Source organism: Zootoca vivipara, chromosome 2 (assembly GCF_963506605.1).
Source record: "Zootoca vivipara chromosome 2, rZooViv1.1, whole genome shotgun sequence".
In the NCBI taxonomy this organism is placed as follows: domain Eukaryota; kingdom Metazoa; phylum Chordata; class Lepidosauria; order Squamata; family Lacertidae; genus Zootoca; species Zootoca vivipara.
The window spans coordinates 104,790,438-104,806,109 of NC_083277.1; the positions used below are offsets into that span (position 1 = coordinate 104,790,438).

The 15,672-nt window shown below is 45.4% G+C and overlaps 1 protein-coding gene across 1 annotated transcript; it reads right to left on the reverse strand.

The window, feature by feature from the left end:
• Positions 1-253: 253 nt before the first annotated feature.
• On the reverse strand, positions 254-15,130 carry LOC118079603 (transmembrane protein 198). Its single transcript, XM_035103922.2, has 5 exons — positions 14,965-15,130; positions 9,571-9,808; positions 5,313-5,888; positions 3,012-3,160; positions 254-1,906 (listed from the first exon to the last, which is right to left on the reverse strand). Exons 2-5 carry the CDS (start codon positions 9,749-9,751, stop codon positions 1,760-1,762), a joined length of 1,053 nt encoding a protein of 350 aa, XP_034959813.1. The 5' UTR covers positions 9,752-9,808; positions 14,965-15,130; the 3' UTR covers positions 254-1,759.
• Between the last annotated feature and the right edge of the window lie 542 nt (positions 15,131-15,672).

A 15,672-nucleotide genomic window follows, 5' to 3' on the forward strand; every position in this document is an offset into this window, starting at 1 on the left:
GTTTTGAAGGTTCTGCATGCTTGGCTGCTCTGTAAAAATGGGTGGTTTTTACAGTTCAGTCAACGATGGAGAGAGATGCAATTGGAAATCCCTGGGGAAATTATACAGTTTCAAAAGGATCCATTTTGCTGGATCTGATTTGTGTACACATCTGTGCTCTGACCCCCTGCTGCACCCCATTTTCTCCCCGCCCCCCAATTTCGCCCAACTCCAACCTCTTTATAGTGTGACCCAAGTGATTATAGAGACAGACTGCATAGCACAAATGTATCAGTGTTAAGCATTATCAGCAAAAGTTATAAAAACAGTAACAACAACAAATATCCACAGGAAACAATCTGCTATAACAAAACAAGTCTCTTGACCAGGATTCAAACCCACTGTGTCCTCACTGAATTCAGATTAATAGTTTAGGAACTGAAACCTGGGTGGTTAGCCTACAGTTTAGAGTTCAAGCTCCCCCCCCCCCATTTTTATTTTTATTTTAAAAAAGAATAGTTTTTAATCCTTCTCTTTAAGTGTTTTCAAAAAGCACCAGTGTCAGGTTAAACCAGGCACAGGCAACCTTGGCTCTCCAATGTTTTGCCTATGCCTGGGTTAAACTGAAAGCCACTTCAGTGCAGGTAAGGCTCTGTATAGACGAGAAAAGGCACTTTGGATGATAATTAGAGCCCTTTGGGGGAATCCTTCCCTTACACACTTACAGCCATTTTAGCAGGAAGGTGGGGCAATATTTGCGAACTCTGCTATCCCTGTCATAAAAATAATCAAGGGTTTGTGAATGACCAAACAGGATCTGGGAAAGTAACTTTTGAGTTTGAGGGGCGGTGTGGAGAGAAAAGCACAATTTTCCCTTCTTATATAACCCTGGTGTGGCAAACTTTCGGGCCTTCGGGTGTTTCTGGACAACAACTCCCCTAATCCCTTGATAGGCCACTGACCATGTTTGCTATGAAGGGAGATGTAGTTCAAATAACTTTGGACGGTCCAAACGTTCCCTGTGCACGTTGTATCGGCAAGCCAAACTGCCCTAGAGAAAGGATAATTGAATGGCGACTCGACTCACAAGATTCTGCCATCTGACCCACACACACACACAAAAAAAAAATGTTGTGAGAAGCACCATAAATCAGAACCATTTACCTCACCAACCTGTGGTGCAAAGTTTTCAAGTTACCCCCTAGCTATTTTACCCCCGAGGTAAAATAGGGTAGTTTCATCCAAGCCAAAATGTAATCAAAGTATCCTGTTGCTAGTTCTAGACCTCTAGGGCATCTAGACCCCATCATCCCCCCAAAAGTGGTGATGTCTATGGCTTAACTGAGCCCGCAGAGGACAGATACTATACTAGCTTCAAAGTTAAGGACAGCCACCTTAAGAGGGAACCAGTTCATTGCAGCATGGCTTGACAGGCAGCTGCAGGTATCCTGCAGAGGAAGATAGCTTCCTTCCTTCACTTGACTTAATTGGGAATAAATTAACAGTGTTGTTGTTGTTGTTTTTCTATTTAAAAACATCCCTTCTTTCCTACTGCTTTTGATTCAGTCACATTGTTGGCCCCGTGTGCTGTTCCAGGGAAACGAAACTGCCTGCTGTTGAACAACATTTTCCTTAAAATATATATAGCAGGCTAGCCGAGGGTGCTTGCATATCAGTCGAGGGACTGCACGGGACAAAAATATTCAGACCCCTCCCCAGTGAGGGCCGAGTTGTGCTATGTCCCTGCTTAAGGCACAGGCGGAAGTAGAAACCGTCCCCTTCAGAGGCAGCCACGGGGCGTGGTGAGGGGAACAGTCGAGCCAGAGTCGTAATCCAGGTCCACAGTGGTGTGAGCGCTGGCACTGAGGTTGCTCAGAGAGGTCCCAGTTCCCAGTTGCTGGCGGTCGCGCAGGCTCTGAATATAACTCTTTGGGGTGGAGAAAAAGAATGGAATGCCAGTGAGTGAACTGGGAAAGGGGAACAACATAATAACCCCTCCCCACACAACTCCATTAGGAGCCAATCCACATTGACAAAGAACCTGCCTTATGCTCAGTTATAAACAGTGGCGTAGCGTGGGGGCAGGGCCACGGGGTAGTTGCAAAATTCTTAGGGGTGCAAAAATTTCAACACCCAGTGCTGCCTCAATACAGCTGCGCGCTTCCGCCGCTGGGCTCCATTGAAACCAGCTTCGAACCATGAACTAACCTCTCCAGACAATAGAACATCTTTTCTCTGTGGCTGCGATCTCCTGGGTGATGCAGACACGGTTAGGCAGTTGAACGAGAATGTGTATTCCATCCGTTTCCCTCTCTCCCATCCCATGCGGTCCCGGGCCCTGGCAACCCCCGCTACGCCACCAATTTTAAATGTAAAGGGTGGAAGGGACAGAGCAGATTTGTGCAAAGGAGTGACGGTCCACACTCCCATTGGCTGGCTGCAAAGTAGTCATGGGGAACAGGGCAGTTCATAAAAAAACTTTTTTTTTAAATGCCTGCTCCAAAGGTCTTAACTTACTACATTAGGGATTATATAGCTTTATCTGAAATTTCATGCATATCAGTTAATAGCTTGACCCTGCTCCACGGAGTTGAAATTTCAGCCTTTACGACATAGGAAAACGGCCAAGTAAACAGCTATTTTCGTGGTGGAGGGTCAAGATATTAACTGATATGCATGAAATTTCAGATATAGCTGTATAATCCCTAGTGTAGTGAGATAAGACCTTTGGAGCAGGCATTTAAAAAAAAATTTTTTTTTTAAATGAACCCCCCTAATGGGGAACCTTTTCAGTTCTCATCATCCCTGGCAGCCATTAGTCATGTTTGTTGGGGAGTTGAGGAACAGCTAGTTGGTGAAAAAGTTCCCCCACGCCTGCACTAGAGGATCGAGAAGATGCCAGGGAAAGGCCGAAGGGGCATTCTGAAGGTGACAACGCAGTTGGGATCGTGGGTTTGGCACTGCACGTTGCCAACGGGGGCCAAGAGTAAAGATTGTGAACATTTGTGACAGGAAGTCTTTCAGCCACTCACCGGTGCAAGGACATCTCCTGCACAGCGCTTGACAGCGCTGGGCTTATGCCGGTACGAGCCGTCCTGAGGAAGCTGGCTCTGCCTCTTCTTGGCTTCGCGCTGCCGGATCCGTAAGAGCTGCAGCTGCTTCTGGCGCCGATTCAGGACCACTGGGCAAGAGAGTTGTGAGAAAGCAGAGGGAGACTACACCTAAGAAGGCTGGTTTATAAATACAAATTTACACGTATGTGGAATATAAATTACACACACACAGTCATGGGAAAAAGGAAGTACACCCTCTTTGAATTCTGTGGTTTTACATATCAGAACATAATAGCAACCATTTGTTCCTTAGCAGGTCTTCAAATTAGTTAAATACAACCTCAAATGAACAACAACACTTGGCATATTACACCGTGTCCTGATATGTAAAACCACAGAATTCAAAGAGGGTACAGTTTCTTTTTCCCATGACTGTGTGTATGTGTATGTATATATCAGGCATGTCCAACAGGTAGACCGTGATCTACCGGTGGATCACTGGACGCCTGCGGTAGATCACTGGTAGATCATTGGCTCCCCCCAAAGAAGCTGAACAACTGTGTCTCCCTTTAAAAAAGCTCAACATTTTACCTCCTCCCTGAAAAAACTCAACTTTGACCCAACCCTCCCCCCCATGGGCCTTCCTTCTTCCTAAATAAAAGCCCAACAACTTTCACCCGAACCCCCAAAAAGGGGGTAGATTATTGCCAATTTTTAACTCTGTGATTAGATCGCAGTCTCTTGGGAGTTGGCCACCCCTGGTATATATCAATATATCTTAATTTTTTTTTAAAAAAAGGAGAGGCAATGCTAAGAAAGAAAACGAATGCTCTCACTCTTCAGCTATGGGGGAATTCCTTTCCTGACCGGAGAATCAAATGTAGGCAAGTGGAGGTGGGGAGGAAGGAGAAAAAAATGGTCCCAAACAAGTCTCTCTCTTTCACGTGCTGGGAGGAGAACAGTGAGCTTTCTGAGCCAATTGGGGATTTAAACTGGGTCTCCCTAGCCCTTGGTTTGACACTCTCGACACTCCGTGTCATACAAGTGAGAAATGATTTGCACGAGGCCTTTGGGGATAAGGAAGGACAGAAGAAAAAGTGATTAACTGTGCAGCACACCTCCCTGCCTCTCTATGACTGTTGGCACTCTGCTGCCCATCAACTTTCCCTCCACTACCAGCGTTAGAAACTCTAGGTGCCATATGGCTCCTTAAACCAAGGTTACAGTCACCAAAACGGAATGTCTAGTTGCCATTTTGGGGCAAGACGACTCTAAATTCTTTTTTTTCTTTTTTCAAATGATGGACTAACTGTGATTGATTCTCGGTTAAAATATCTGGCTAGTTCAGATGACAACCTTGAGCTAGGTTAAGAACTTTTGAGAACGTAAAGGAGAAACAAAAAATTTAAAAAATTCCTTCCAGTAGCACCTTAGAGACCAACTAAGTTTGTCATAGGTATGAGCTTTTGTGTGCATGCACACTTCTTCAGAAAAGTCACTTGATCCAGGGACAGCCCACGTGTATACAACCTCTTTTTCCTTAGTTGTGACTGTTCCTGCTGAGGCTGAACAGAAAAAGCATTTTGGTTCCAGAAATTTATTCTGATTGCGCAGATAAAAAAAACTAACTGATAGAATTCCACAGGATGGGGCATTAGTGTGTGAAACTCGTCCAGAGCAAATGACCCTCAGAAGGTGGAGATGTCAGGTACCATCTTGGCACCCAAGCATCTTCACTTGGTCGGGTGCAAAATCTGCCTGGCGCCTGACTAATCTCGCACACTGTCTGCTACTAAAGTCTCTTACAAAAATGGGCCACATTTCACCGGGCATGAGGTAGGCAGGTACAGGCCCGCCTCCAGATTTTTGAGGGGTGGGGGTCCTGGGCAGGTTGTCACTAATGCTCCCTGCCCAGTACAACTGGAACTTCTCCCCTCCGCCAGCATGGTCCTAAAGCCTTCCACCATACCTGCCAAGTTCCTGCCGGAAAAATAAGGGATCGGCAGACCGGAAGTCATGCTGCAGCCATTTTGGAACTGGGCAGAGCAGCATCGAAAGTCGCTTCTGAGCATGCTCCGCCCAGTTCCAAAACAGCCACCGCGTCAGAAATCGCTTCTGTGTATGTTCAGAGACTCCAGACATGCACAGAAGGAGCCTCCCCCAGCTGGTAAGTAAACCGGGTGGAAACAAAAAAAATCCATTTTTCCAGCTGGGAATGGCTGGAAAAACGGGGGTTTCCCGGGGAATACGGGAGACTTGGCAGCTATGCCTTCCACTCACCATCCGTGTGAGAGAAGCCCTCTGCAGTCACTCTCCACTGCAGCAACATTCCCATCAAGGCCAGGACAGGCCACGTGGCCAGCACGGCCCAGCCACACCAGCACAGCGGGGAAGGAGGAGCCAGGCGGAGGCGGTCGTACACATGGTGTCCCAGCGCCAAGTTCTCCACAGCGTAGTCCAAGCAGAGGATCATCACAGCACCCCCAAACACTGCCGTGGAGACCACCGTCAGGGCCTTCTGCCAGCGCAAGGCCAAGACAGCACCCAGGAGGGCTGATCCCAGCAGCGAGCCAGCAGGGACCCAGGCGCTAGATAGCTGGCACAGAGGCTCTGTAGCCACCATTCCAGCCGTCGCCAGGAGCAAGCCGAGGAGGAGCCCCGTCAGGAACAAGCCAACCGAGTGCACCAGCATCGTGACTAAGCCGCAGAGGACTCCGATGCCCAGGGCAATGCCCGCGCTGACTTCCAGGCTCAGCTGCGTGTCCAAGATGCGCTCTTTGTAGCAAAGCAGGAAGATGACGGCCGAGCCGAAGAGCAGGCCAGAGAGGAACATGATGGCTTTGAAACAGCGGTAGCCTGGCAACAGAAAGAGGGCCGAGTTTAGCAGAGGGGAGAAAGAAGGTTCTTTTTATCAAGACTATTTTTTTAATTAACGATTTTCTTGATTTACAAAAATATGTGCAATGTCTCTCATGCCATTTTTACAAGTCAGTTTCATTTGTTGAGACATTGGGAAGAAAAGGGGGAAAGAGGTAGAAGGGGGGAGGGTGTGGTTGGGTGACGATGTTTCTATTTTACTTAATGTATGTGGGTTTTTTTTGTCAGCGTCGCTTGTGTAGGTTCTCTGCTGTTTGCTTGTGTTCCTTTGGTGGTGAGAGATGTTGGGGTTGGCCTAGGATATGGTTGTTCATTTGTGGTTGGCTGTGGTGGTCTTTGTTTCGTGTGTGAGTGGGGTGTGCGTGTGTTTTGGGTCAGGTTAATCATATTGATTTGTATGCTGTTGGTGGATTTTTGTCATTGTCTTGTTGGGCTCTGTATGTGATAAAGTGGAGCCATACCGGGGTGAAACCGTCTTCTTCTATTTGTCCCTGTGTCAGTTTCAGCTTATTGGTTAATTTTTCTAGTAAGGCTGTTTCCCATGGTACTATTTGATACCATTGGTCCATGCGTACTCCTGATAGTGTCTGGTTATGGTGTTTCTGGCTGCGGAGAGTAAGTGGGTTATGAGTTCTTTGTGGTGTAAGTGGGCATTATTGTCTTGGAAGATGTTTAGTACGAGAAATATGTAAAATAACCAAGCAAACATTAGAGAAAAGAATGTTCTTTTTATCATATGTGGTGGTCCTGTAGTAAAGTTAAAGCTTGCTGGGAAATGATATATAATGAAATGAAAAGGATGTTTAAAATAACGTTTAAAAACCCCCAGAAGTTTTTCTTTTGGGAATTATAGGGACAGAACTACCCAAACTGTATAGAAACTTATTCATGTGTGCTGCTACAGCAGCAGGAATGCTACTTGCCCCAAAATGAAAGAAGCAGAAGTCTCAGCAAAGGAAGAATGGATACCAAAACTTATGGAATATGCAGAAATGGTGAAACTTACCAGAAGAATAAGAAATCAAGATAAGAAACTTTTTATAAAAGAATGGAAATGGTTTAATATTTACAGATAAATTGTAAACAGATAAGAACATTGGCAGGATTATTGTAATAACCTGCAGTTTCATACGAGTATATATTTAAAGAAGATGAATAAGTGAGCAAATTAAGTTAATTTGGATATGCAGAAGATATTAAAAATAAATTTAAGGAACCACAGAAAGAGAGGGAAGGAAGTCGAGTTTTGAAATGTCAAAGATTGTAAAATCAGTGAAATGTATAAACCTGAATATATATATATATATATATATATATATATATATATATATATAGGAAGATGTCCTAGACGTAATCTGGGGGCTTCTGCACACACCAAGTTTAGCAGAGGAAATCTTAAAAAGTGGGGGTGGGGTTATATTTTGTCAATAGGATATTCTGGGACGGGCTACTGGAAAAAGGTTACATCTAAATTCTCATTGTGGTTAAGCTAGAATCTCTTAAGACTGAAAACATGGAAAGAAAAGCTACCATGTTTTGGGGAAGGGTGTAGGGAAACAGTCCTTCTTCGCTAAACCTCAAGAAAGAAAAGTTTTCTGACGCAGACTTACTGTTATCACAATTACCAGAGGACAACTTGTTACTTGTTGCTTTTTGAAATAGGTCAAGTATGGAGGACACACAGTTCTTATTAGCTTGGATAGTTCATGTAATTCAAAACATGGAATGAGAGGTTGTTGTGTTTTTTTGCAGGGTGGCAGGGAAGAAGAGGTGGAATTTCTGACTTTTTAAAGAAAACACAACTCTGATTCCCCCTAGCATTTTTTTAAAATGAAAAGAACAATGAAAAATTATATCCCTCTTCTCTCCCTCCCTCGTCATTCTTTGAAGGTTAAATTGCCCAAGTCAGTAAGTACATGTGACAGGATCATTTAAGACTCTTAATATATGGTTAGCCTACAGAGCTAGGTTCCAAATAAGTCATCACTTATAAGCCACCAACCTTCCACAATAGACTCTGTTTTCTATCTCCCTTGCAAAGTTCAGGTTGGCCAACAGAGTGTTTTTTTCTTTTAAAAAAATGTTTAGGGGTACTCTCATTTTCCTACTCATATTGAAATACTGCCCCTCAATGAGGCCAAAGTTAGATTCACAAAATGTTTAGGGGTATGTGTACCCCTGCATCCATCCAGGGGAAAAAGCACTGTACACACACACACACACGTCAGATCTATACAGTTATATAGGGCATACTGCCTTCAATATGCTTATATGGCCATTAGAGCATCAGTCCTCTATTTGCTTGGAAACAGATACAACATTGCTTATACAGTATAGGCTTGTTCCTGTTCATCCTTCAGTTATGCACTTACCGTAATACTTTCAGGTGACTTAAAAGGGCAACTTTTATATGCTGGAAAACACTGGAGTCTTTGGGCTTTCCTTCAAACTGTTATTGTATTATTAATTATTATTTTCTTACATTTATATCCCACATTTCGCCCGAAGAGCTCAAGGTGGGGTACATGGTTCTCCCCTCCCTATTTTATCCTCACAACAACCCTGTGAGGTAGGACAGGCTGATAGACAGCGACTGGCCCAGGGATACCCAGTCAACTTCACAGCTGAGTGGGGATTTGAACCCTGGTGCTTTATTCAGCTAATTTTTTATTTTCTTTTTCCCGAAGGCACGGCAAAGGGGCTGCGCGTGGTATTAAAAAAAAAAAAGTACAGTACACACAATTTTGGAAAGTTGTTCATTGGCTGTGTATTCAGACACCACTTAAGATGTCGCCGCCCAATTTTGCACGATGGTTCTCAAAACGAAGGAGCGGGTCTCCGCGTGTGTTTGAATACAATCAGACGCCATTTTGAATCAAGATGGCAGACCGAACCTTTTGAAACAGCCCTGTTTTTTTTTGTATCTTAGAACTCCCAAACAACTCCAGGAACAAACTGCTAAACACACACACACACACACACACAAATGGGAGCATTTGGATGTAAAGAATCTGCGTTGAGTACACAGGAAACACATATGCTTTATTTTATGATGTAAAGGTACTTCAAGATGGTGCCAACTAGTGCTGGATTTATGTATAAGCTAAACAAGCTATAGCTTAGGGCAGGCACCCCAAACCTCGGCCCTCCAGATGTTTTGGACTACAATTCCCATCATCCCTGACCGCTGGTCCTGTTAGCTAGGGATCATGGGAGTTGTAGGCCAAAACATCTGGAGGGCCGCAGTTTGGGGATGCCTGGCTTAGGGCCCCACTCTCTTGGTGGCCCCCCAAAAAATTAAAGAAAAAACCCTGGATGTACATTTCCAAAATATAAGAACAAATAAAATAAAACCTACATACAGCAACAGTGTTTTTTGTTGTGTGGGCGCCTATGATGTAAGTAATGGGCATATATAGCATATATTCACCACAAAAAAAACAGTGGCAATTTGTTGTTGACAAAGGACAGCTGGACATATAAAGGGCCCCATTACCTTCAGTAGCTAGGGCCTCATCAAACCTAAATCTGGCCCGGGCGCCAACCACTATTCCTGGTGCATGTAAAAAACCCACTGGGAACAGAGGAAAAAGGAAAGAGAAGTGACGTTTGAGATGGGCTCAGAGAGAGACAGAACTGCCTCTTTCCCCTTTCTACTCACCAAAGCAGCAGTAGACAACTCCAAAAACGCAGCAGAGGCCACAGATCACACAGGGAATCACCTCGTAGTGCCTTTCGGAAAGGAGGGCGCAGGGATCGGAGGCAGGGTCGCCGGGCTCTGTTGCCCCCTCATTAAAGCCCCGGGGGTCAGGAGTAAGTGGAAGCAGCGGTGTAGGGTCCATGCTGGTCAGCCGGGATGCAGCTCAGCTTTCAAGAGCCATCCAAGCGGGATGGACAGCCTGCAGAGGGGGAGAGAGGGTTACCCTCAGCTTGAAGAATGCCAAATGCGAATTTTAGAAAAACCAACAACCAACCAACTCCTCTTCCTCCAGGAGCACAGCAGGGGCCGTCTGAGATCTAAATCCTTTAGGAAGCCTGGGGGAAGTTGGAGAGATGGGGCTGGAGGAGGATAGCAGTGCAAGGAATGTCCGATGGGAGCGTGGGGGGAAAGAGCTGTGGTGGCACAGCTGAAACGGAGCCACAAACCCCACACCAAGTATTTTTGTTTAGGGGCAGTTGTGTGTTTCAAGGAAAAAGAGCGCAGCAGAACAAGGGAACACACATTAGGACATCAAAACGATGCTAAAGTGTGTAAGAAAACATAATAAAAAAGATGCCAACTGCCCAGTACGTATAGGTAGAAATATTCCTCAGGGATACAAATTAGGATTATAATATGACATTTGTGACTGCACCACTGCCACTAAAGAAATTTATTTTGGGAGGCGGAGGAAGAGAGATTTCTGTTGTCCCTCCCAGCACTCCTCAGCCCAAATCTCAAGAACAGGGTAATTCCACTACACATAAGGATATAACCACATATTCGTTTATTGACTTAATCTAAGTTACTGGCTCTGAACCAGGAGTGAAACTGATTAATAGTCTCCCAGTGTCTCCTCCCTAGAGGTAGAAAAGGTGCAGAAAAAGGAAAAACCAAAGCAATCAAAGCAAGCAACACTTAAGCTTCTTAGTTTAGGGGGAAGACAGGTAAGGGGACAGGGACATAAATTTACAGTATATGATTATTTATGGTAAAGAGAGAGAAAGAGGAGCTTTCTTGTGTTGGGGGTACTTCAGTGGGTGGAGGGATGCTGGTAGTCATTAAGAACATAAACAGGTGTGTGATGGGCATACAGACTGCAGAGTAAATTGCCTGCCTGGTAGGGCTGGGCGATATCTGGTTTTCAGCTTCATGATATATCACCAGCTAAACATTGCAATATACTGATATATCGCAATGTATGAAACAAGGATGAAGCTATGTAGAGGCATTGGCTGACTTCACGGTTTTCCCACACTGTGATTTTAGCATAGCAGACACACATACACACCGTGATTCATGATATATTTACCAGCTCAAAAATTATGAAACAGATATCGTGATATGGACATCAAACCAGTTCTGGACGATATATCGTTATATCACCCAGCCCTACTGCCTGATGTGAAGGTTGCAAATGTTGCCCATCACCTATTTAGTGCAGTAGTCAGCGGTCATTTGGCAAATTGGCACCAATAACACAGGGAAATGTAGTTGTGAGGTCCTGGAAGCCAAAATGAATGGTCTCTACTTGTACTGGGATGGAACCAGGCTGATTGTTAGCCGCTTTGAGACTCCTTAAGGGGAGTGAAAAGCAGGATATCAAGTCCAGACTCTTGTTCTGTTGGTGCTTGAAATAAACAAGATGGCAGAGCAGCCTTTAAAGTGATTAAGAGTGCAAAGTTGGCAAGAGCTGAGGAGGGTCTCCCTACGCTGTCAGAGGCAGTATGTCTCCAAATACCAGTTGATGGAAATCACAGGTGGGCAGAGGGCTCTTGTGCTAGAATCCTGCTTGCAGGCTCCCCACAGTCATCTGGTTGGCCACGGTGAGAACAGGATGCTGGACTAGATGGGCCACTGGCCTGATCCAGCAGGATCTTCTAATGTTCACTAGGCCTTGCCCACCTCATTTCCTATCTCCCTTTCCTGCTCCCCAAGGGTTAAGCTATTCACATGACCCAAGCGGTGAAAAGACATAACTAATCTCTATTCCCACCCCCTAAAACACCCAGATGGAATTGGCAACGGATTATTTCTCCCCTCTCTCCTCAAATCTGGCATCCATCACATACAATCCAAGCCAAAGCTTGTGCATACAACCTTTAACCCCCTCCCCTTGCAATAGGGAGAGATGAAAGGGGGTAGTTTGGGGGCTGTCAAGAGACACAAAGAGGTGGAAGTCAACAATTACATCTAAATTCAACAACTATTAAACTTGGTCACCAGCCATGGCTTCTAGGTCCTATTCCCAGCTCTGAAGGGGAAGGGGAAGCCTAGTGAATTGGAGCAGGAGATAGAACTAGGTGCCAGAACTTCTGGGCTCTTTTCCCAGCTTCAAGGGAGAAGGTATCCATCATTTTTCATACAGGCCCTGGGTGAAAGGCAAGGAAATCTAGACAGCCCCCAAGACTTGCCTGTCAGTAGGGTTGCCAAGTGGCCCCTTTCTCCAAGAAATGCCCCATCATTCAGAGCATCACAGTCTCCCACAGAACATGACAACAAATTTCCTGATTTCTGTGGAGTGTTGTGTTCTACAGTTAAAAGTTGGCAACTTTGCCTACATCCATCCACTGTTCCCTTTGTGTAATATTTGATGGAGTGGCCTCTAAAATAACCAGTAAAGCTGGCAAGGAGACGGATGGCAAAGTCATCAGGAGACAAAGTCAATGCAGGAGACAAGTGGAACATTTATCCTGGGTGCAGACCTTTGGGGGGGGGGCACAGGACAGCCAGATACTGAGCTGCACAGTGACGCTTTTCTATTTTGGCCCTAATTCTGCCAGGCCCTTGAAGAAAGATGCTTGGGCAGCTTTAAAAGAGAATTAGACAAATTCACGGGGGGTATGGCTATAAGTGGCTACTAGTCACAATTGCTCTCTGCAACATCTGCAGGCTGCTTCTGAGTACCAGGAGAACAGCAACCAGAAAGTGTTGTTGCCCTTTTGGCTTCCTATAGGCATCTGGTTGGGCAACCCAGCGGGACTTTCATTCTCTTTGCTTGTTGCTGAAAATCACAAATGGGAAGATTGCTGCTGCCCTGATTGTGGGCTTCAAATAGGCATCTTGTTGACCATTTCTTTATATGGTTCAGGACTCCTATACCTAAAGGTTCGGCTTTCCTCATATGAACCTGCCCAGATCCCAAAATGGTCATCTGAGGCCCTTCTCTGTACGCCACCTCCAAGGAAGGTCCAGAAGATGGGAACGAGAGAGTGGTCTTTCTGCGACAGCCTCCCCATCTATAGAATGCTCTCTCCAAGGAGGTCCACCGCGCACCAACTTTGTCATTGTTTTAGCTCCAGGGAAATACATTGTTGCTTTCTCAGGCGTTTGGGCAGCACTAATGATTGGTTGTTTTTATGTTATGTTTCAATACGTTTACCTGTTTTTATTAGTGCATTTTATTCTCATCATAAATCACTTGGGGACTTTGTGGAAAGCAATACACAAATTCAACAAACCTAAAACCTGTAAGAACGCAAGACTCCACTTGATGGGCCTTTAGTCTAGTCCAGTTCTTACAACAGGGCAATGAAATATTACAAGGTAGTCTTGAGAGGAAGGGAATACAGTTATACAAGAAGCAGGAGATGTATTCACAAAGAACACCTCTCACCTGCGCAAGGTACTGAAGCAGCCTCAGCTAGCCATGAGTAATTGTAGGTTGCAATTCTTGTTATACCATCAACAAAAGATTACATTTGATTCCATTATTCTATCATTCTCGCCACTCCTTTCAGTATTCTCAATCACTAATGTGCACTGAAGTGATTTTAAAATTCCACTTTTTAAAATCACCCTAAATGTGACAGGATAGCTAAAGCAGGTAACTTAATTCAAAACTTAAAAGCAATTCGAAAGACGGTACCTTTGAGTCATACGCATTTCATTGCAGAAAAACAACACCAAACCCACATGGGGAGAGTCAGGTGTGATTATCATAAACAGATGCCCATCAATTTGTGCGGATGGGGAAACAACGATTGACAGGGGGGTGGTACACACAGGGTTTGGTTATACATTGTACATAATGACTTCACATAGAAAATTGCATGAAACTCTTGTGCCAGTTATTAAATGAGAACTCTTCTCCTGCAAGAAAATTAGCACGAAGCAGCACAACGCTAGAGACATCTATAGAGAAGAGTTATTTCCAGGGAAGTACATATAGGGCTGCAGCCTTGTTTTTGAACTTTCAGGACGCGTGTCAGAAAGATTGTCGGAACTCATCTGCTGGAAGCTATGGCCCATCTCTCCTTTAAGGGGAGGCGGCATTAATTTGGGTGAGTGGATGGTAGTTAAAGGGGGAAACACTCTGCAAATATGCAGAAGCATTTTTTCTTTATTATCACCTATATGTACTGTATAATATGAAGACCTTGCCCCAGTTTCATGGCTGAGCCCTGGCTCAAATCAAAACTTAGTCAAACTCCCTGAATATATTTGCTCCCATCACACACACACACAGCATTTTCACATGCAATATTCCACTCATGCACGTGTGCCACGTTGAGGACGGCAGCTGAGCCAGTGGGTCCCAAAATCCTGGCTATTTGCATGTGTATATACAATATTGGCTACAGAGGGGCTGCTGGCTCCTCCCCTAGCCATGGCTTGACTCCCAGACAGGAAAACGGTGCTGAGTTTAACGGAAATATTCCCTTTGGGATCAGAGAACAAGAATCAGTTTAGAATACCATTAGCTTGCTTGAGCTCAGAGGGAGGGAAGAAAGGACACAGCTGGGAATCTGGGAGGTGGGTGGAAGGCTTAGCAAGCAATCCCTAAAATTTAGGGCTCGCAACAAAGTTCTGCGGGTTGCTGAAGTGCTAGAGAGCCGTAAAAATAAAAAATAAAGCAATCAAATTACGGACAGTGGTAGGAGGAGGCTCACACTGCTTGGCCCTCGTTCTTTTTTTTCTGAACTCAGTGGTAAAAGCTTCCCAAATATTAAATAGAGGAATGCATTCTACGGAAGCTCAGAAGGATTCACAGAATAATCCGGACACGGGGAGGAGAGAACTGTTGCTGGTCTGCCCCCCCCCCGGTTTACCAATCTTAAAATCTCGTTCAGGAGAGATCACTCACCTCCCTCCAGTCACCCTGATCTGAATTCCAGCCAACTTTCCAAGTTGGCAAAGAGCTTCTGAAACGATGCAGAACATTTCCCCAAAAACATTATTTTTGAAGCGCGCACGCACAGGCACAAACAAAAACTAGATTAAACTTGGAGGGGGTGGGCGGATGCGCGAGACAACCGCCCTTGGAGCTTTAACGCTTAGCATAAAGGGAGCCCGGATTTCTATATTCCACATCACCGGAAAAGAAAAGTAAGCCGCTTGGTAGATATAACTTACCAGTCCAGAACAGGGTTCCCACCACGGCATATAGACGGGACTGGTTTGCAAAAGAACCATCCCATCAATCAGCTCCACCCACTCCGGAGAGTAACTGTTGGGAACTGAAAGAGCATGCAAAAGAGGTGCCTAAATAAAAGATCAAATCTCCTCCTCCGCCTCTTCTCCCTCCCCCGCACAGACCCCACCCCCGATTTAGCCCCCCCTTTCCTCCAGTTCAAAAAACTCGGGGCAAAATCATCTCTCCCCCCACGACAGCTGAAGAGTGAGCTCATCAAGCGCTGGGCGGGGCCAGCGGAGAAGCTGGGCGACCCGAGGGAGAACATAATGGGGTCTCGAGAAAGAAAGGAGAAAGTAACCGCCTCCTCCTTCTCCATGTTTCTGGCAAAAAAACAACAACAGAGGGGTAGCGGAAAGTGCGAGAGAAAGGAAACTGGGCTCTTGAATCCGCGGAGAACCGCGGCTGGAAAAGAATGGTCTATTCCCCCCACCCCCCTCTCTTTTTAGGGGCAAGAGGGTTGGTTCCTTCCAGTTGCAGAGAATGGTTTGATTGTCTTGCAGAGAAAGGAGCAATTTAGACTTATCTGTGCGCGGGGAGAGCGGCCTTGTGGGGGCTTCTATAGGGCCAACTGTTGCAGGGCAGGGAGGGGGAGGAATCCTGGGGGTCGCCACCAGCCTCTCTCTTTGCGTCGCCCCCTCTCAGCTGGG

Bases quoted from the DNA above. Each gene is read 5' to 3' on its own strand.
- LOC118079603 (XM_035103922.2), bottom strand. From the start codon at position 9,751: ATGGACCCTACACCGCTGCTTCCACTTACTCCTGACCCCCGGGGCTTT. The intron at 3,161-5,312 runs GTGAGTGGAAGG...TCTCTTGCCCAG, and splicing joins GGGCTTCTCTCACACGGATG to TGGTCCTGAATCGGCGCCAG. The intron at 1,907-3,011 runs GTGAGTGGCTGA...TCCACCCCAAAG, and splicing joins CAGGAGATGTCCTTGCACCG to AGTTATATTCAGAGCCTGCG.